We start from the raw sequence: 15,262 nt of genomic DNA, 5'->3' as shown, positions 1-15,262 counted from the left end.
TTTATTAGGGGCTGTAGCTCTACTGATAACAATAGGCTGAGAGTGGGTGCTCCACCCCCAGTTGGTCCAGCTGATTTGGGACCTAGACGTAATATTTTGAAAATAAAATAGTAAAAATTACGAGAATAAAGTTGAAGCATTATGAGATTCTAGTCATAATATTTTAAGAATAAAGTAAAAATTATGAGAATTAAGTCCATATTTTGACTACCAGAAAGTCCAGTGCCACTTTTTAGTCCCAGTCCACCTCTGTAAAATGGCCAAAAAAGTGATTGTCAGGGACATAATTTGATGTTCCACCATATTTTCAATTTGGACATGAACTTTATTACCACCTGCTGGTGAAATGCAGGAACTGAGTTTAAACTTTGCGCTGAAACCCGACCTGGTTCTTAAAAGTCTTAGCGCATTGACCTATTTCTCTGGAAAATAGCCAATTGCACTTTGTGCCACTTCATTAACATACAATACTCCCACAGTTTGTGCGCATACATCCACAGATAGCACAAACACACTTTGCGCTTCAAATTAGCACTCTCAAGAAAAATTAGATAATACATTGTACACGGACTTTGTGCCCTAAGTGTGAATCTTTAAAAAAATACCAGATATTTTGAGATTTCTATGAAAAGGCACATTTTGAAGTTGAATATTTTTTTTTTTCCTTAAAATGTGTTTGAAAACTTTTTTGAAATTATTAAGTTGTGTACAATATCATGTATTCAAGTTGAAGGGAAAGTATTTTAATACTTTTTATTTTTGTAGAAAATCTATAAGTATTTTTCAAAACTTTATGAAACCAAATTGGACACATTTTTACAACCTTAACAAGTAGATTTTTTTAAGATTTCTTATTTTTATCACCTTGAACATCCTTGTTTTTCAATGACCTATGAAGCTAGAGAAATGTTCATTATAAATATACTTATAATCCACTCAATACTGAAAAGTATTGATAACAACTAGATTAAAATAATAAATACTGACTATTTCACCAAAAATATATGTGTGCTATGTACAGTATATTTATGCTATTTTAGTATTGCATCGTTACTTTCACGTCACCCGTATTGAAATCAGTGAGTTGAAGTCTTCCATGCGCTGCTCGTGAGGAGCACTGTTTAAACGGAGCATGGAGTTACCGCCTACTGTAGGCAGAGCATTCCAAATCTGTCTTTTATGAGGCTCCATTTCAGTTAGGATACTGCCATAAAAGACCGTAACCTATGTAGGCAGGAGACAACATGGCAGCTCACTAACTTTTATGGCATCAAACAGGCATTAACGACATGAGGGTTAGTAAGCACTGACAGAATTATACATTTTGGGTGAACAATCCCCTTTAAACCTAACCTCAACTATTGACATAACCCCTTAGGTATATTTTTACCTTTCCTATACAGACAGGTGATATATCTAGTGTGGTACAGAGAGAGAATTACTGACTGTACTGCAGCCGTACCTGGACCTTCGAGGTTGTGGTGGGCATTGATGGTGGTTTAATGTGGAAACTCCTCCTGGAAGGGGCTGTAGGGTATTGTTGCCCCATAATGCTGCACTGAAGACCAATTGGTTGAATTCTAGAACAATAACTAGCCATCAAACACATGGCTCAAAATTCCCCAAAGTCCAGACTAAACCATCTCACACTACTTTACCACCACACTATGGCCCAACTGAGAGTAACACCACAACAAACCCATTTCCATTCGTTTAGAGAACTTCCTTGCAACCACGAGAAAACACCCCAAAAGAGAAGCAGACAGCTGAAGAACGAATAGTTGAAGAGACCCAAGATATCAAGCATGAAGGAGTCACAGATTGTGAAAAACAACAATTGTTAACGTAACAATACTTAAATGAATAGTTCACCCAAAAAAAAAATAATAACTTTATAGGTGTCACGTCACCTTTATGTTCCTGATTTAAAATGCCACTGGTTCTTGCATGTCATGTGACCAATCAGACATGACAACTTTGAAAAAGTGCAACTGCAAATAACACTTGAGAGCTGCAGTAGCAGGAAAGATTTTCAGAATATAGTCATATGGACTACTTTTTTTGGAGCTTAACAGTATAAATCATCCACTTTCATTGGACAGAAAAAGAGTTGTTCAGTCATTCTGTTAAAACATCTTATTCTGTGTTTCACAGAAAATTATACGGGTCAAATTTACATGACAGTCAGTAAGTCATGATATTTTTGGGTGAACTACCCATTTTAAGAGCTCTTACATATTGACGCAATGCTGCTGAAATGAAATATAGGACAGAAAAGGAAGCTGGCAGACATCCGTACTGTACAGTGCATCCAGAAAGTATTCACAGCGCTTCACTTATTCCACATTTTGTTATGTTACAGCCTTATTCCAAAATGTATTCAATTAATTATTTTCCTAAACATTCTACAAACAATACCCCATAATGACAACGTGAAAGAAGTTTGTTTAAAATCTTTGCAAATTTCCGGATGCACTAAACACTTTTTCATGAATAAAATCTGTGTATGCTGATTTATCCAAAAAAGCCTCTGGAAATTAACCTATACTTTGGATTTACAGTATTTAATCACATCATAACTGAAGCAACTGAGTTCTAATTGAGAAACGAGATCTTGTTAAATAATGAAACCAGCATACAACAGTGTTCAGAGCTGTGAGAAGAGCGTTCAACATAGACCAAGAACATTCTGAAGATCAAGACAGACTGCGACCCTGAGAGGTCAAACTAAAGCACTTACAGCATTAGCCTCTGAGCGAGACTGCTGGTTGGCCTTCTGTCGGCGCAGGTCAGATTCTATAAATGCTGTGGAGAGAGAGAGAGAGAGAGAGAGAGAGAGAGAGAGAGAGAGAGAGAGAGAGAGAGATCGAGATCAGTTTTAAGGATGTAGTGCACATTGATGCAAAATTATTAAAGAATATCTGTTTCTTAATACTCATTCAATATGAATAAATCATTATTCCTGACTGATCACGAAAGTAAACATTCCTTGTTGTAATTAATGAGTTATGTTGAGTTAAAAAATTTGGGGACATACTCAGATGCCAGGTAACTGATAAAATTAGGCAAACATGCAAGGTAGTCAGTGGGGGACAGATAAGTAACTGTCCCTGTGCCATAAGAAACATGTTAGCGAATGCTTTTTCTAGAGTTTTATTAGCTTGTATTCAACCAGAAATTAAATAAGAAAGAAAGACAAAACTATTAATACATACATTTATAGAAAGCCAGACAGACTGACATACAGTACAGTATGCATAGATGCTTGGATAGATTTAGATATTTTGGCAGATTTAGTCTAAAACATTATTGTAAAGGTGCAGTTACGTGATGAGTATGGTGTTTTATCTAGTGCTCATGTGATAAGTGTGGTGTTTCAGTGTATGTAACAGTAATGTGATTGGTGTTTAGTGGTTATGTGATGAGTATGGTGTTTTATCTAATGGTTATTTGATTGGTGTTTAGTGGTTATGTGATGGGTATGGTGTTATATCTAGTGCTTATGTGATAAGTGTGGTGTTTCAGTGTATGTAACAGTAATGTGATTGGTGTTTAGTGGTTATGTGATGAGTATGGTGTTTTATCTAATGGTTATTTGATTGGTGTTTAGTGGTTATGTGATGGGTATGGTGTTATATTTAGTGCTTATGTGATAAGTGTGGTGTTTCAGTGTATGTAACAGTAATGTGATTGGTGTTTAGTGGTTATGTGATGAGTATGGTGTTTTATCTAATGGTTATTTGATTGGTGTTTAGTGGTTATGTGATGGGTATGGTGTTATATCTAGTGCTCAGGTGATAAGTGTGGTGTTTCAGTGTATGTAACAGTAATGTGATTTGTGTTTAGTTGTTATGTGATGGGTATGGTGTTATATCTAGTGCTCAGGTGATAAGTGTGGTGTTTCAGTGTATGTAACAGTAATTTGATTGGTGTTTGGTGGTTATGTGATGGGTATGGTGTTATATCTAGTGCTCAGGTGATAAGTGTGGTGTTTCAGTGTATGTAACAGTAATGTGATTTGTGTTTAGTTGTTATGTGATGAGTATGGTGTTTTATTTAGTGCTCATGTGATAAGTGTGGTGTTTCACTGTATGTAACAGTAATGTGATTGGTGTTTAGTGGTTATGTGATGAGTATGGTGTTTTATCTAATGGTTATTTGATTGGTGTTTAGTGGTTATGTGATGGGTATGGTGTTATATGTAGTGCTCAGGTGATAAGTGTGGTGTTTCAGTGTACGTAACAGTAATGTGATTTGTGTTTAGTGGTTATGTGATGGGTATGGTGTTATATCTAGTGCTTATGTGATAAGTGTGGTGTTTCAGAGTATGTAACAGTAATGTGATTGGTGTTTAGTGGTTATGTGATGAGTTTGGTGTTTTATCTAGTGCTCATGTGATAAGTGTTTAGTGGTTATGTGATGGGTATGGTGTTATATCTAGTGCTCAGGTGATAAGTGTGGTGTTTCAGTGTATGTAACAGTAATGTGATTTGTGTTTAGTTGTTATGTGATGGGTATGGTGTTATATCTAGTGCTCAGGTGATAAGTGTGGTGTTTCAGTGTATGTAAAAGTAATGTGATTGGTGTTTGGTGGTTATGTGATGGGTATGGTGTTATATCTAGTGCTCAGGTGATAAGTGTGGTGTTTCAGTGTATGTAACAGTAATGTGATTTGTGTTTAGTTGTTATGTGATGAGTATGGTGTTTTATTTAGTGCTTATGTGATAATTGTGGTGTTTCAGTGTATGCAACAGTAATGTGATTGGTGTTTAGTGGTTATGTGATGAGTATGGTGTTTTATCTAATGGTTATTTGATTGGTGTTTAGTGGTTATGTGATGGGTATGGTGTTATATCTAGTGCTCAGGTGATAAGTGTGGTGTTTCAGTGTATGTAACAGCAATGTGATTTGTGTTTAGTGGTTATGTGATGGGTATGGTGTTATATCTAGTGCTCATGTGATAATTGTGGTTTTTCAGAGTATGTAACAGTAATGTGATTGGTGTTTAGTGGTTATGTGATGAGTATGGTGTTTTATCTAACGGTAATGTGATTGGTGTTTAGTGGTTATGTGATGGGTATGGTGTTATATCTAGTGCTTATGTGATAAGTGTGGTGTTTCAGAGTATGTAACAGTAATGTGATTGGTGTTTAGTGGTTATGTGATGAGTTTGGTGTTTTATCTAGTGCTCATGTGATAAGTGTGGTGTTTCAGTGTATGTAACAGTAATGTGATTGGTGTTTAGTGGTTATGTGATGCGTTTGGTGTTTTATCTAGTGCTCAGGTGATAAGTGTGGTGTTTCAGTGTATGTAACAGTAATGTGATTGGTGTTTAGTGGTTATGTGATGAGTTTGGTGTTTTATCTAGTGCTCATGTCATAAGTGTGGTGTTTCAGTGTATGTAACAGTAATGTGATTGGTGTTTAGTGGTTGTGATGAGTATGGTGTTTTATCTAGTGCTCATGTGATAAGTGTGGTGTTTCAGTGTATGTAACAGTAATGTGATTGGTGTTTAGTGGTTATGTGATGCGTTTGGTGTTTTATCTAGTGCTCATGTGATAAGTGTGGTGTTTCAGTGTATGTAACAGTAATGTGATTGGTGTTTAATGGTTATGTGATGAGTTTGATGTTTTATCTAGTGCTCATGTGATAAGTGTGGTGTTTCAGTGTATGTAACAGTAATTTGATTGGTGTTTAGTGGTTATGTGATGGGTATGGTGTTATATCTAGTGCTCAGGTGATAAGTGTGGTGTTTCAGTGTATGTAAAAGTAATGTGATTGGTGTTTGGTGGTTATGTGATGGGTATGGTGTTATATCTAGTGCTCAGGTGATAAGTGTGGTGTTTCAGTGTATGTAACAGTAATGTGATTTGTGTTTAGTTGTTATGTGATGAGTATGGTGTTTTATTTAGTGCTTATGTGATAATTGTGGTGTTTCAGTGTATGCAACAGTAATGTGATTGGTGTTTAGTGGTTATGTGATGAGTATGGTGTTTTATCTAATGGTTATTTGATTGGTGTTTAGTGGTTATGTGATGGGTATGGTGTTATATCTAGTGCTCAGGTGATAAGTGTGGTGTTTCAGTGTATGTAACAGCAATGTGATTTGTGTTTAGTGGTTATGTGATGGGTATGGTGTTATATCTAGTGCTCATGTGATAATTGTGGTTTTTCAGAGTATGTAACAGTAATGTGATTGGTGTTTAGTGGTTATGTGATGAGTATGGTGTTTTATCTAACGGTAATGTGATTGGTGTTTAGTGGTTATGTGATGGGTATGGTGTTATATCTAGTGCTTATGTGATAAGTGTGGTGTTTCAGAGTATGTAACAGTAATGTGATTGGTGTTTAGTGGTTATGTGATGAGTTTGGTGTTTTATCTAGTGCTCATGTGATAAGTGTGGTGTTTCAGTGTATGTAACAGTAATGTGATTGGTGTTTAGTGGTTATGTGATGCGTTTGGTGTTTTATCTAGTGCTCAGGTGATAAGTGTGGTGTTTCAGTGTATGTAACAGTAATGTGATTGGTGTTTAGTGGTTATGTGATGAGTTTGGTGTTTTATCTAGTGCTCATGTCATAAGTGTGGTGTTTCAGTGTATGTAACAGTAATGTGATTGGTGTTTAGTGGTTGTGATGAGTATGGTGTTTTATCTAGTGCTCATGTGATAAGTGTGGTGTTTCAGTGTATGTAACAGTAATGTGATTGGTGTTTAGTGGTTATGTGATGCGTTTGGTGTTTTATCTAGTGCTCATGTGATAAGTGTGGTGTTTCAGTGTATGTAACAGTAATGTGATTGGTGTTTAATGGTTATGTGATGAGTTTGATGTTTTATCTAGTGCTCATGTGATAAGTGTGGTGTTTCAGTGTATGTAACAGTAATTTGATTGGTGTTTAGTGGTTATGTGATGAGTTTGGTGTTTTATCTAGTGCTCATGTGATAAGTGTGGTGTTTCACTGTATGTAACAGTAATGTGATTGGTGTTTAGTGGTTATGTGATGAGTATGGTGTTTTATCTAATGGTTATTTGATTGGTGTTTAGTGGTTATGTGATGAGTATGGTGTTTTATCTAACGGTAATGTGATTGGTGTTTAGTGGTTATGTGATGGGTATGGTGTTATATCTAGTGCTTATGTGATAAGTGTGGTGTTTCAGAGTATGTAACAGTAATGTGATTGGTGTTTAGTGGTTATGTGATGAGTTTGGTGTTTTATCTAGTGCTCATGTGATAAGTGTGGTGTTTCAGTGTATGTAACAGTAATGTGATTGGTGTTTAATGGTTATGTGATGAGTTTGGTGTTTTATCTAGTGCTCATGTGATAAGTGTGGTGTTTCAGTGTATGTAACAGTAATTTGATTGGTGTTTAGTGGTTATGTGATGAGTTTGGTGTTTTATCTAGTGCTCATGTGATAAGTGTGGTGTTTCAGTGTATGTAACAGTAATGTGATTGGTGTTTAGTGGTTATGTGATGAGTTTGGTGTTTTATCTAGTGCTCATGTGATAAGTGTGGTGTTTCACTGTATGTAACAGTAATGTGATTGGTGTTTAGTGGTTATGTGATGAGTATGGTGTTTTATCTAATGGTTATTTGATTGGTGTTTAGTGGTTATGTGATGAGTATGGTGTTTTATCTAACGGTAATGTGATTGGTGTTTAGTGGTTATGTGATGGGTATGGTGTTATATCTAGTGCTTATGTGATAAGTGTGGTGTTTCAGAGTATGTAACAGTAATGTGATTGGTGTTTAGTGGTTATGTGATGAGTTTGGTGTTTTATCTAGTGCTCATGTGATAAGTGCGGTGTTTCAGTGTATGTAACAGTAATGTGATTGGTGTTTAGTGGTTATGTGATGAGTTTGGTGTTTTATCTAGTGCTCATGTGATAAGTGTGGTGTTTCACTGTATGTAACAGTAATGTGATTGGTGTTTAGTGGTTATGTGATGAGTATGGTGTTTTATCTAATGGTTATTTGATTGGTGTTTAGTGGTTATGTGATGAGTATGGTGTTTTATCTAACGGTAATGTGATTGGTGTTTAGTGGTTATGTGATGGGTATGGTGTTATATCTAGTGCTTATGTGATAAGTGTGGTGTTTCAGAGTATGTAACAGTAATGTGATTGGTGTTTAGTGGTTATGTGATGAGTTTGGTGTTTTATCTAGTGCTCATGTGATAAGTGTGGTGTTTCAGTGTATGTAACAGTAATTTGATTGGTGTTTAGTGGTTATGTGATGCGTTTGGTGTTTTATCTAGTGCTCATGTGATAAGTGTGGTGTTTCAGTGTATGTAACAGTAATGTGATTGGTGTTTAATGGTTATGTGATGAGTTTGGTGTTTTATCTAGTGCTCATGTGATAAGTGTGGTGTTTCAGTGTATGTAACAGTAATGTGATTGGTGTTTAGTGGTTATATGATGAGTATGGTGTTTTATCTAGTGCTCATGTGATAAGTGTGGTGTTTCAGTGTATGTAACAGTAATGTGATTGGTGTTTAGTGGTTATGTGATGGGTATGGTGTTATATTTAGTGCTTATGTGATAAGTGTGGTGTTTCAGTGTATGTAACAGTAATGTGATTGGTGTTTAATGGTTATGTGATGAGTTTGGTGTTTTATCTAGTGCTCATGTGATAAGTGTGGTGTTTCAGTGTATGTAACAGTAATGTGATTGGTGTTTAGTGGTTATGTGATGGGTATGGTGTTATATTTAGTGCTTATGTGATAAGTGTGGTGTTTCAGTGTATGTAACAGTAATGTGATTGGTGTTTAATGGTTATGTGATGAGTTTGGTGTTTTATCTAGTGCTCATGTGATAAGTGTGGTGTTTCAGTGTATGTAACAGTAATGTGATTGGTGTTTAATGGTTATGTGATGAGTTTGGTGTTTTATCTAGTGCTCATGTGATAAGTGTGGTGTTTCAGTGTATGTAACAGTAATGTGATTGGTGTTTAGTGGTTATGTGATGGGTATGGTGTTATATTTAGTGCTTATGTGATAAGTGTGGTGTTTCAGTGTATGTAACAGTAATGTGATTGGTGTTTAGTGGTTATGTGATGAGTATGGTGTTTTATCTAATGGTTATTTGATTGGTGTTTAGTGGTTATGTGATGAGTATGGTGTTTTATCTAACGGTAATGTGATTGGTGTTTAGTGGTTATGTGATGGGTATGGTGTTATATCTAGTGCTTATGTGATAAGTGTGGTGTTTCAGGGTATGTAACAGTAATGTGATTGGTGTTTAGTGGTTATGTGATGCGTTTGGTGTTTTATCTAGTGCTCATGTGATAAGTGTGGTGTTTCAGTGTATGTAACAGTAATGTGATTGGTGTTTAGTGGTTATGTGATGGGTATGGTGTTATATCTAGTGCTTATGTGATAAGTGTGGTGTTTCAGTGTATGTAACAGTAATGTGATTGGTGTTTAATGGTTATGTGATGAGTTTGGTGTTTTATCTAGTGCTCATGTGATAAGTGTGGTGTTTCAGTGTATGTAACAGTAATGTGATTGGTGTTTAATGGTTATGTGATGAGTATGGTGTTTTATTTAGTGTTCATGTGATAAGTGTGGTGTTTCAGTGTATGTAACAGTTATGTGATTACTGTGATAGTAATGTGATAGCGGTCATGTGATTGGTGTTTTGTTTAGTGGTTATGTGATGAGTATGGTGTTTTATCTAGTGTTCATGTGTTGACTGAGGTGATTTATTTCTAGGGGTTATGTGATGAGTCTGTTGTTTTATTTAGCGGTCATGTGATGAGTGTGGTGTTTCATCTAGTGGTCATGTGATGAGTGTTATGTTTAGTGGTCATGTGATGAGTATGGTGTTTAGTGTCATGTGATAAGCGTGACGTTTGTACCTGTCATGACTGAGCCGATGAGGAGGAAAACACAGAGGAAGATGTTGCCAGCGAGTGTGCTAAAGTGATCAATGATTTTGCCTTGAATGATGGTGAATACAATTCCAAATATCTGCACACAAAATGGAGTTAATAAACAAAGGTTCAGGGGGAACCTGACCATCTAATAAACTAATTAACTGTAGAATATAAGCCGCTACTTACCTTTCACTGTCGACAAACCTTCCGGCATTCATCCACCTCCTCATCTCCTCCCCTATTCTAAGAGTTTCTGCCTTATAGCTATCCTAATCCTTTCACTAGTCCCAAGGGGTGGGGGTGGGGGGTAAATTAGTGCTTGAGTCAAGCGTCATCCTCAAGCCCCTTCTTTGTGGACTGCAAGCCACATATGTTTACCTATTCTCTGAAATTCTCTATTCTCAGGGGCGGCTGTGGCTCAGTTGGTAGAGCGGGTCGGCCACTAATCACAGGATTGGTGGTTCGAATCCCGGCACACACGACTCCACATGTGTCCTTGGGCAAGACACTGAACCCCAAGTTGCTCCCAAAGGCAGGCTAGCACATTGCATGGCAGCCCTGTCGTCATTGGTGTGTGAATGGGTGAATGTGTCACAGTGTAAAGTGCTTTGAATACCGCTAAGGTTAAAAAAGTGCTATATAAGTGCAGACCATTTCCTCGTTGTTTTTTTAAATTGCAATTATCTTTATACACATTCTCATCTTCCTCTTAACTGTAGATCCTCATAAAGTTGGCTGAGCTTTTGGTCAGAATTAGTGATTATTAATTGGCCGATATTTGGTCATTTATAGATTATTGTCACAGTTGATAACTGCGCCTGCTTGTAGAGATAGATGGATAATTGGTTTGACCAATATTTGTACAGATAATCACACTTTTCTTCTAAATCTGTTATCAGTTCCTCAAAATTGTATATGCCGATAAATGTCACCATATGGTGGGTCACCATGGAATAGCACCCAACAACGGCATAACGCAACTTTTTATATTACATTCATTCATTCTCAATCGAAAAACGTGTAGCAATTTGAGCACAAAAGTTAGAGATAACCCAAAAACATAATAACAACACAAAAATACATTTATGACCTTTAGATGATCACAAAACAACTTGGTATAAACATATTAATAATATTTAACTATTCAAAATGCATGTTATGGTTTTATTTTTGCAGTATTTAATTGTTGTTGTATCAAAAAGCAGATACAATTATAACATATAACATTATATTATAGGCTATATATTGTATACACAGTATCACTGGCTCCAATGATAACTGGGACACTTAAATTATCACATATAAAGGAACAGAACAGACATTTGACCTGTGCTGAGCAATTGAGCAGTCCTGATGAAGTGCCTTCTGATTCTGGATAAGTGAGCTCCACTGCAAACTCAAAACCCAGCGGCAGATAACCCGTCATGAAGAACCTACACAGAACATGATAGATGTTTTTCAGCACCACTGGAAATATCAGCACCTTTCTAAAAAGAACTCATTCGTCAGCAAACCATAAAGCTTTATTTCTCACTAAAGTCTTGTGAGTTTATGTGGTGGTGGATAATTATTAGTCTGTAACCAAATTAGAATTTAACCAAGATTTTATCAAACTATATGTAATCTAATAGTCCATATGACTACAGTAGTGCACTATTTTCTATTGTACATACTGATTATTATCAGTGTTTGTTAGATGTCAAATAAAGGTGGAGTTCACAGGAAATATTAAATGAAACCCTCACCTTGAATGACACAGGCTAAATCCTTATTCCAGAGAAATTGTCAAACAGCTCTAACAGTTCATCCGATTAGGTCATGCTTTCAGCTACTGAAAAGAAAATCAGCCCAGAAAATGCATAATTTGCAGAATTTATCTGGATCTGGTTATTCCCCTAAATCCGGAATCAAGGTTTTCATTTATTAGAGTAGTTACAAATTGGACCCTAACAATTAATAAGGCATCTGTGTGAACAGTAATTTGGGTTACTAATCTCAGGTTCCCTTTTGTAGGAACTTGTGCTGAGTATGAACGCTATGGGACACCTTCTGAGTATCACATGGTCTGAAGCCCTTATACAATCACAGCAATTTATTGGCTGATGGTGCTTAAGCAACACCCCTAGGGAGCTACATCACAGGCTCCATAAAGGCACTTGCTTTCGCGCCATTGGGTCAGATTTTCTGTTCTTCAGTGCACAAATTGTCTAAGCCGTGTTTGATTCTAGCAACTCACATCGTAGTGAGAATTATTTTTCTCCCTTTTGAGTGGCAAACATGTCAGGACTTCGTTGACACAGCATACATTTTTGAGCAATTTCACTGTGGTTCACCCAGACTCCTCCTCGTGTTTGTCTCCTTCCCCTGAGCGAAAGTCTCGTCGGACATGCTCTGAGGCTTAGCTCAGCGGGAATTTTCTGATGAACAAGGCGTGCGAGAGCCACGCACATTGTGAGCCGTTGCCATAAAAACCGCTGTATGAAAAAAATGGGCTCTTTTGTCCCTATTGTCTTTTTCTGTGTCATTCTGGGAGAATGCACATGAATAAGGCAATGGAGGAGTGGCCTCGGCCTCTCTCTCTCCCCTCCCCGTTTGAAGCGCTGCTCGCAGCGGAGGGGATCCTGCAATGGTGAGCCCAGCCGCAGAACAAGGGGGCTGGAATAAGAGAATATTCCCCAACTGAGTGATGGCGAACCAAAGCATGGAGTGCTTCGTCAGTGCCATTATTTTCTCGGGATTCAGGAGACAGCTGTTGGATCTACAAATTATGGGTTTGCAGTCCAACCAAGTGCATTACGTCAAGGAGTAGCTTTTTTTAGTTCACCGTTTGGACTTTCCCTTGATTTCCTTATGCGGCTCGTGCTGAGGAACAAGTTGGTCAAGGCGATGCTATTGTTTGCGAGGGTGATAGACAACAAACTTTGTGCCTTCTTCTATGAATCGAGGTTATCAAGTGCTCACCCCACCATGTATCGCATACAGAAATGAGCACTTGGGGTTTGGATAGGCACTGTTCAGAGGACCACTGTCTCCTGACCAGCCGAAAACCGCTAAAGTATTTATTAATGAAGCAGAGTTAACTATCGAGTCAAGTTCACCGTTCACCCCATAAGAATGCTGGGGCCATTGTTTCTGACCAGCTTGTTCCCAAAATCCTCCATGCTCACAGACTCTTCCCCATTCAAAATGCCTGGGAAGAGGTTTTATCAATGATTTCCCTGCTGTATACACACTTCAGGGTGGCTTTTATGCATACATAGATATAATAGGGGCAATTCTCCCTACAATCTTCCCCGTTTAACATGCTAGGCATGATGTTTTATTCCATGAGTGTCCCTGCTGTATACACACTTAAGGGTGACTTTTATAAATGCCTAGATATAATAAAGGCAATTCTCCCTATATTCTTCCCCATTTAACATGCCAGGGAAGATGTTTTATTCCATGAGCATCTCTGCTTTAGACACTTCAGAGCAATTTTTGTGCATGCCTGGATATAATACCTTATGGAGTTTTGTGTTACTTGCCACAGTCACCTTCAGCTTGCTCACTGGGTTTCTAAATACAATTATTATTTAATTACTTATTTTTATACACACTTCATAATCGTATTTAATCAAACTACAAATTGATGGCTCTAAGACTTTATGGCTATTACAGTTTCGTTTTCTGTTAAAGCATGATTTTCTGTAAAGCTGCTTTGAAACTTTGTGTGTTGTGAAAGGTGCTATACAAATAACAATGACTTAATACAGACAAAACATAATTTACTCAATTGGCCGCAGTAGCGAAGGCACAGGGGTTTCGTTCTGTTGTGCCACTGATTTAGAACAGTCACAAAAAGCCAAGAGCACCATCTAGTGTTTACACATTGCACTACAGGAGCGAGGATGCATTAATTCCTCTGTCTGCCAGTCTAGCGGCTTGGTAGCAGTTACAAAACATTTCGAAATGGGCAATTCAAACAATAGAGCATGGTTATATCACGGCGGCTTGCGTCCCATTCTGTATTTGAGGCATTTGAATGTTAATTCTGTCAATGTCAATTCTGAATGTTGATGAAAAAACAAATAATGTCACAAGCACAGCAGGTTTGTGACAATAGATCTGAAGGATGTTTATTTCCATATTCAGATTGTGCCAAAGCACAGGCGCTGTCTCAAATTCCCTTTTGGGGGCAAAGCGCATCAATTTTGCATCCTTCTGTTCGGACTTACTCTGGCTCCATGCTCTTTCACAAAATGCATGGATGCAGCTCTGATGCCCTTAAGGATTCAGGGCATCCGCGTTTTGAATTATCTCGACGATTAGTTGGTGTTAGCTCGCTCAGAGTGTCTGGCAGCCCAACACCGAGATGTCGTTCTTAGCCATTTGAGGAATCTAGTGCTGCGAGTGAATCCAGACAAGAGTGTCCTGTTGCCAAGGCAACAGACTATGTTTCTAGGTATGGAGCTAGACTCGGGGACGATGCAGGCATGCCTGTCTACAGCTCGCATTCTGTAATTACGGCAGTGTCTAGCAATGTTCAGAGTGGGATGTGTTCTCCCTGCGAGAACATTTCAAATGGCTTTTGGGGCTCATGATTGCTTCATCCGCTGTCATTCCCCAGGGCTTGTTTTCAGTGCAGTCCATAAAGGTACTTCAACCACTGAGGCATGTGCTTCATCCCTTCAGAGCGATGCGTGATATCAGGCATTCCATTGGGACAGCTGTCGCTGCTAAGTGGTAACGACAAACATCTCCTCCGTGTGTTGGGGCGCTGTATACAGCAGTGGCTGTACTGACACATACACTGTCTGGAGATGTTCACGGTGCTTCTCGTGCCATGCTGAGACTGGCACATCGCATCCTTCTGTGTGCACAGAACAAGGTACTGTCTATGAGCCATACTATGTTCCGGGGCAGTTGAATTTAGGGGAGGATCTCCTGTCTAGACAGGGTCTGATACCTGGAGAATGGACATCACATCCACAGATTGGGAAACAAATCTGAGGAGGTTTCGGCAGAGCGGAATCTGACCTGTTTGCTTCGAGCGAGACGTCCCACTATCCCCTGTGGTTCTTGGAGGACATTGTATGTCAGCAAAGTGGTCCTCTCCACATACATTTGATAGAGGGTTTTGACACCTGCTTCCCAAATTCTCTCTGTTGGAACAGGAGTAAATCCATAATTTCTTTTATTCAGATGCTTTAGCTTGCTTGTGCACCGCTGTATGCTTGCCACACAGCTTAGACAGTTGGCAGCTACTGTTTGCATGACCTGAATGTATATCATTCCCAAAGCGTTCATACCCAGTGTGACTTCCTACGAAAGGGAACATCTCAGTTACGTACGTAAACTTGGTTTCCTAAGTGGGAACGAGATGATGCGTAGCTGGCCATATTTTCTAG

General features: G+C 38.2%; 1 protein-coding gene across 2 annotated transcripts in view; it reads right to left on the bottom strand.

Annotated features, from left to right (window-relative positions):
- LOC127662591 (feline leukemia virus subgroup C receptor-related protein 2-like) overlaps positions 1–15,262 on the bottom strand; it is a 52,449-nt gene that overhangs the window by 4,063 nt on the left and 33,124 nt on the right. The window contains exons 7-10 of one of the 2 annotated variants that reach the window (XM_052153848.1): positions 11,200–11,305; positions 9,855–9,966; positions 2,741–2,805; positions 1,463–1,580 (exon numbers count right to left, since the gene is read on the bottom strand). In XM_052153848.1, coding sequence (XP_052009808.1) covers positions 1,500–1,580; positions 2,741–2,805; positions 9,855–9,966; positions 11,200–11,305 — 364 coding nt within the window. In that variant the 3' untranslated portion in view covers positions 1,463–1,499. The remainder of the gene's footprint in view (positions 1–1,462; positions 1,581–2,740; positions 2,806–9,854; positions 9,967–11,199; positions 11,306–15,262) is intronic. The other variant, XM_052153849.1, reaches the window with a different exon arrangement.

This window comes from Xyrauchen texanus, chromosome 22, assembly GCF_025860055.1.
Source record: "Xyrauchen texanus isolate HMW12.3.18 chromosome 22, RBS_HiC_50CHRs, whole genome shotgun sequence".
In the NCBI taxonomy this organism is placed as follows: Eukaryota; Metazoa; Chordata; class Actinopteri; order Cypriniformes; family Catostomidae; genus Xyrauchen; species Xyrauchen texanus.
The sequence above is the reverse complement of the archived record's forward strand: the minus strand, read 5'-3'. Positions and strand labels throughout refer to the sequence as shown.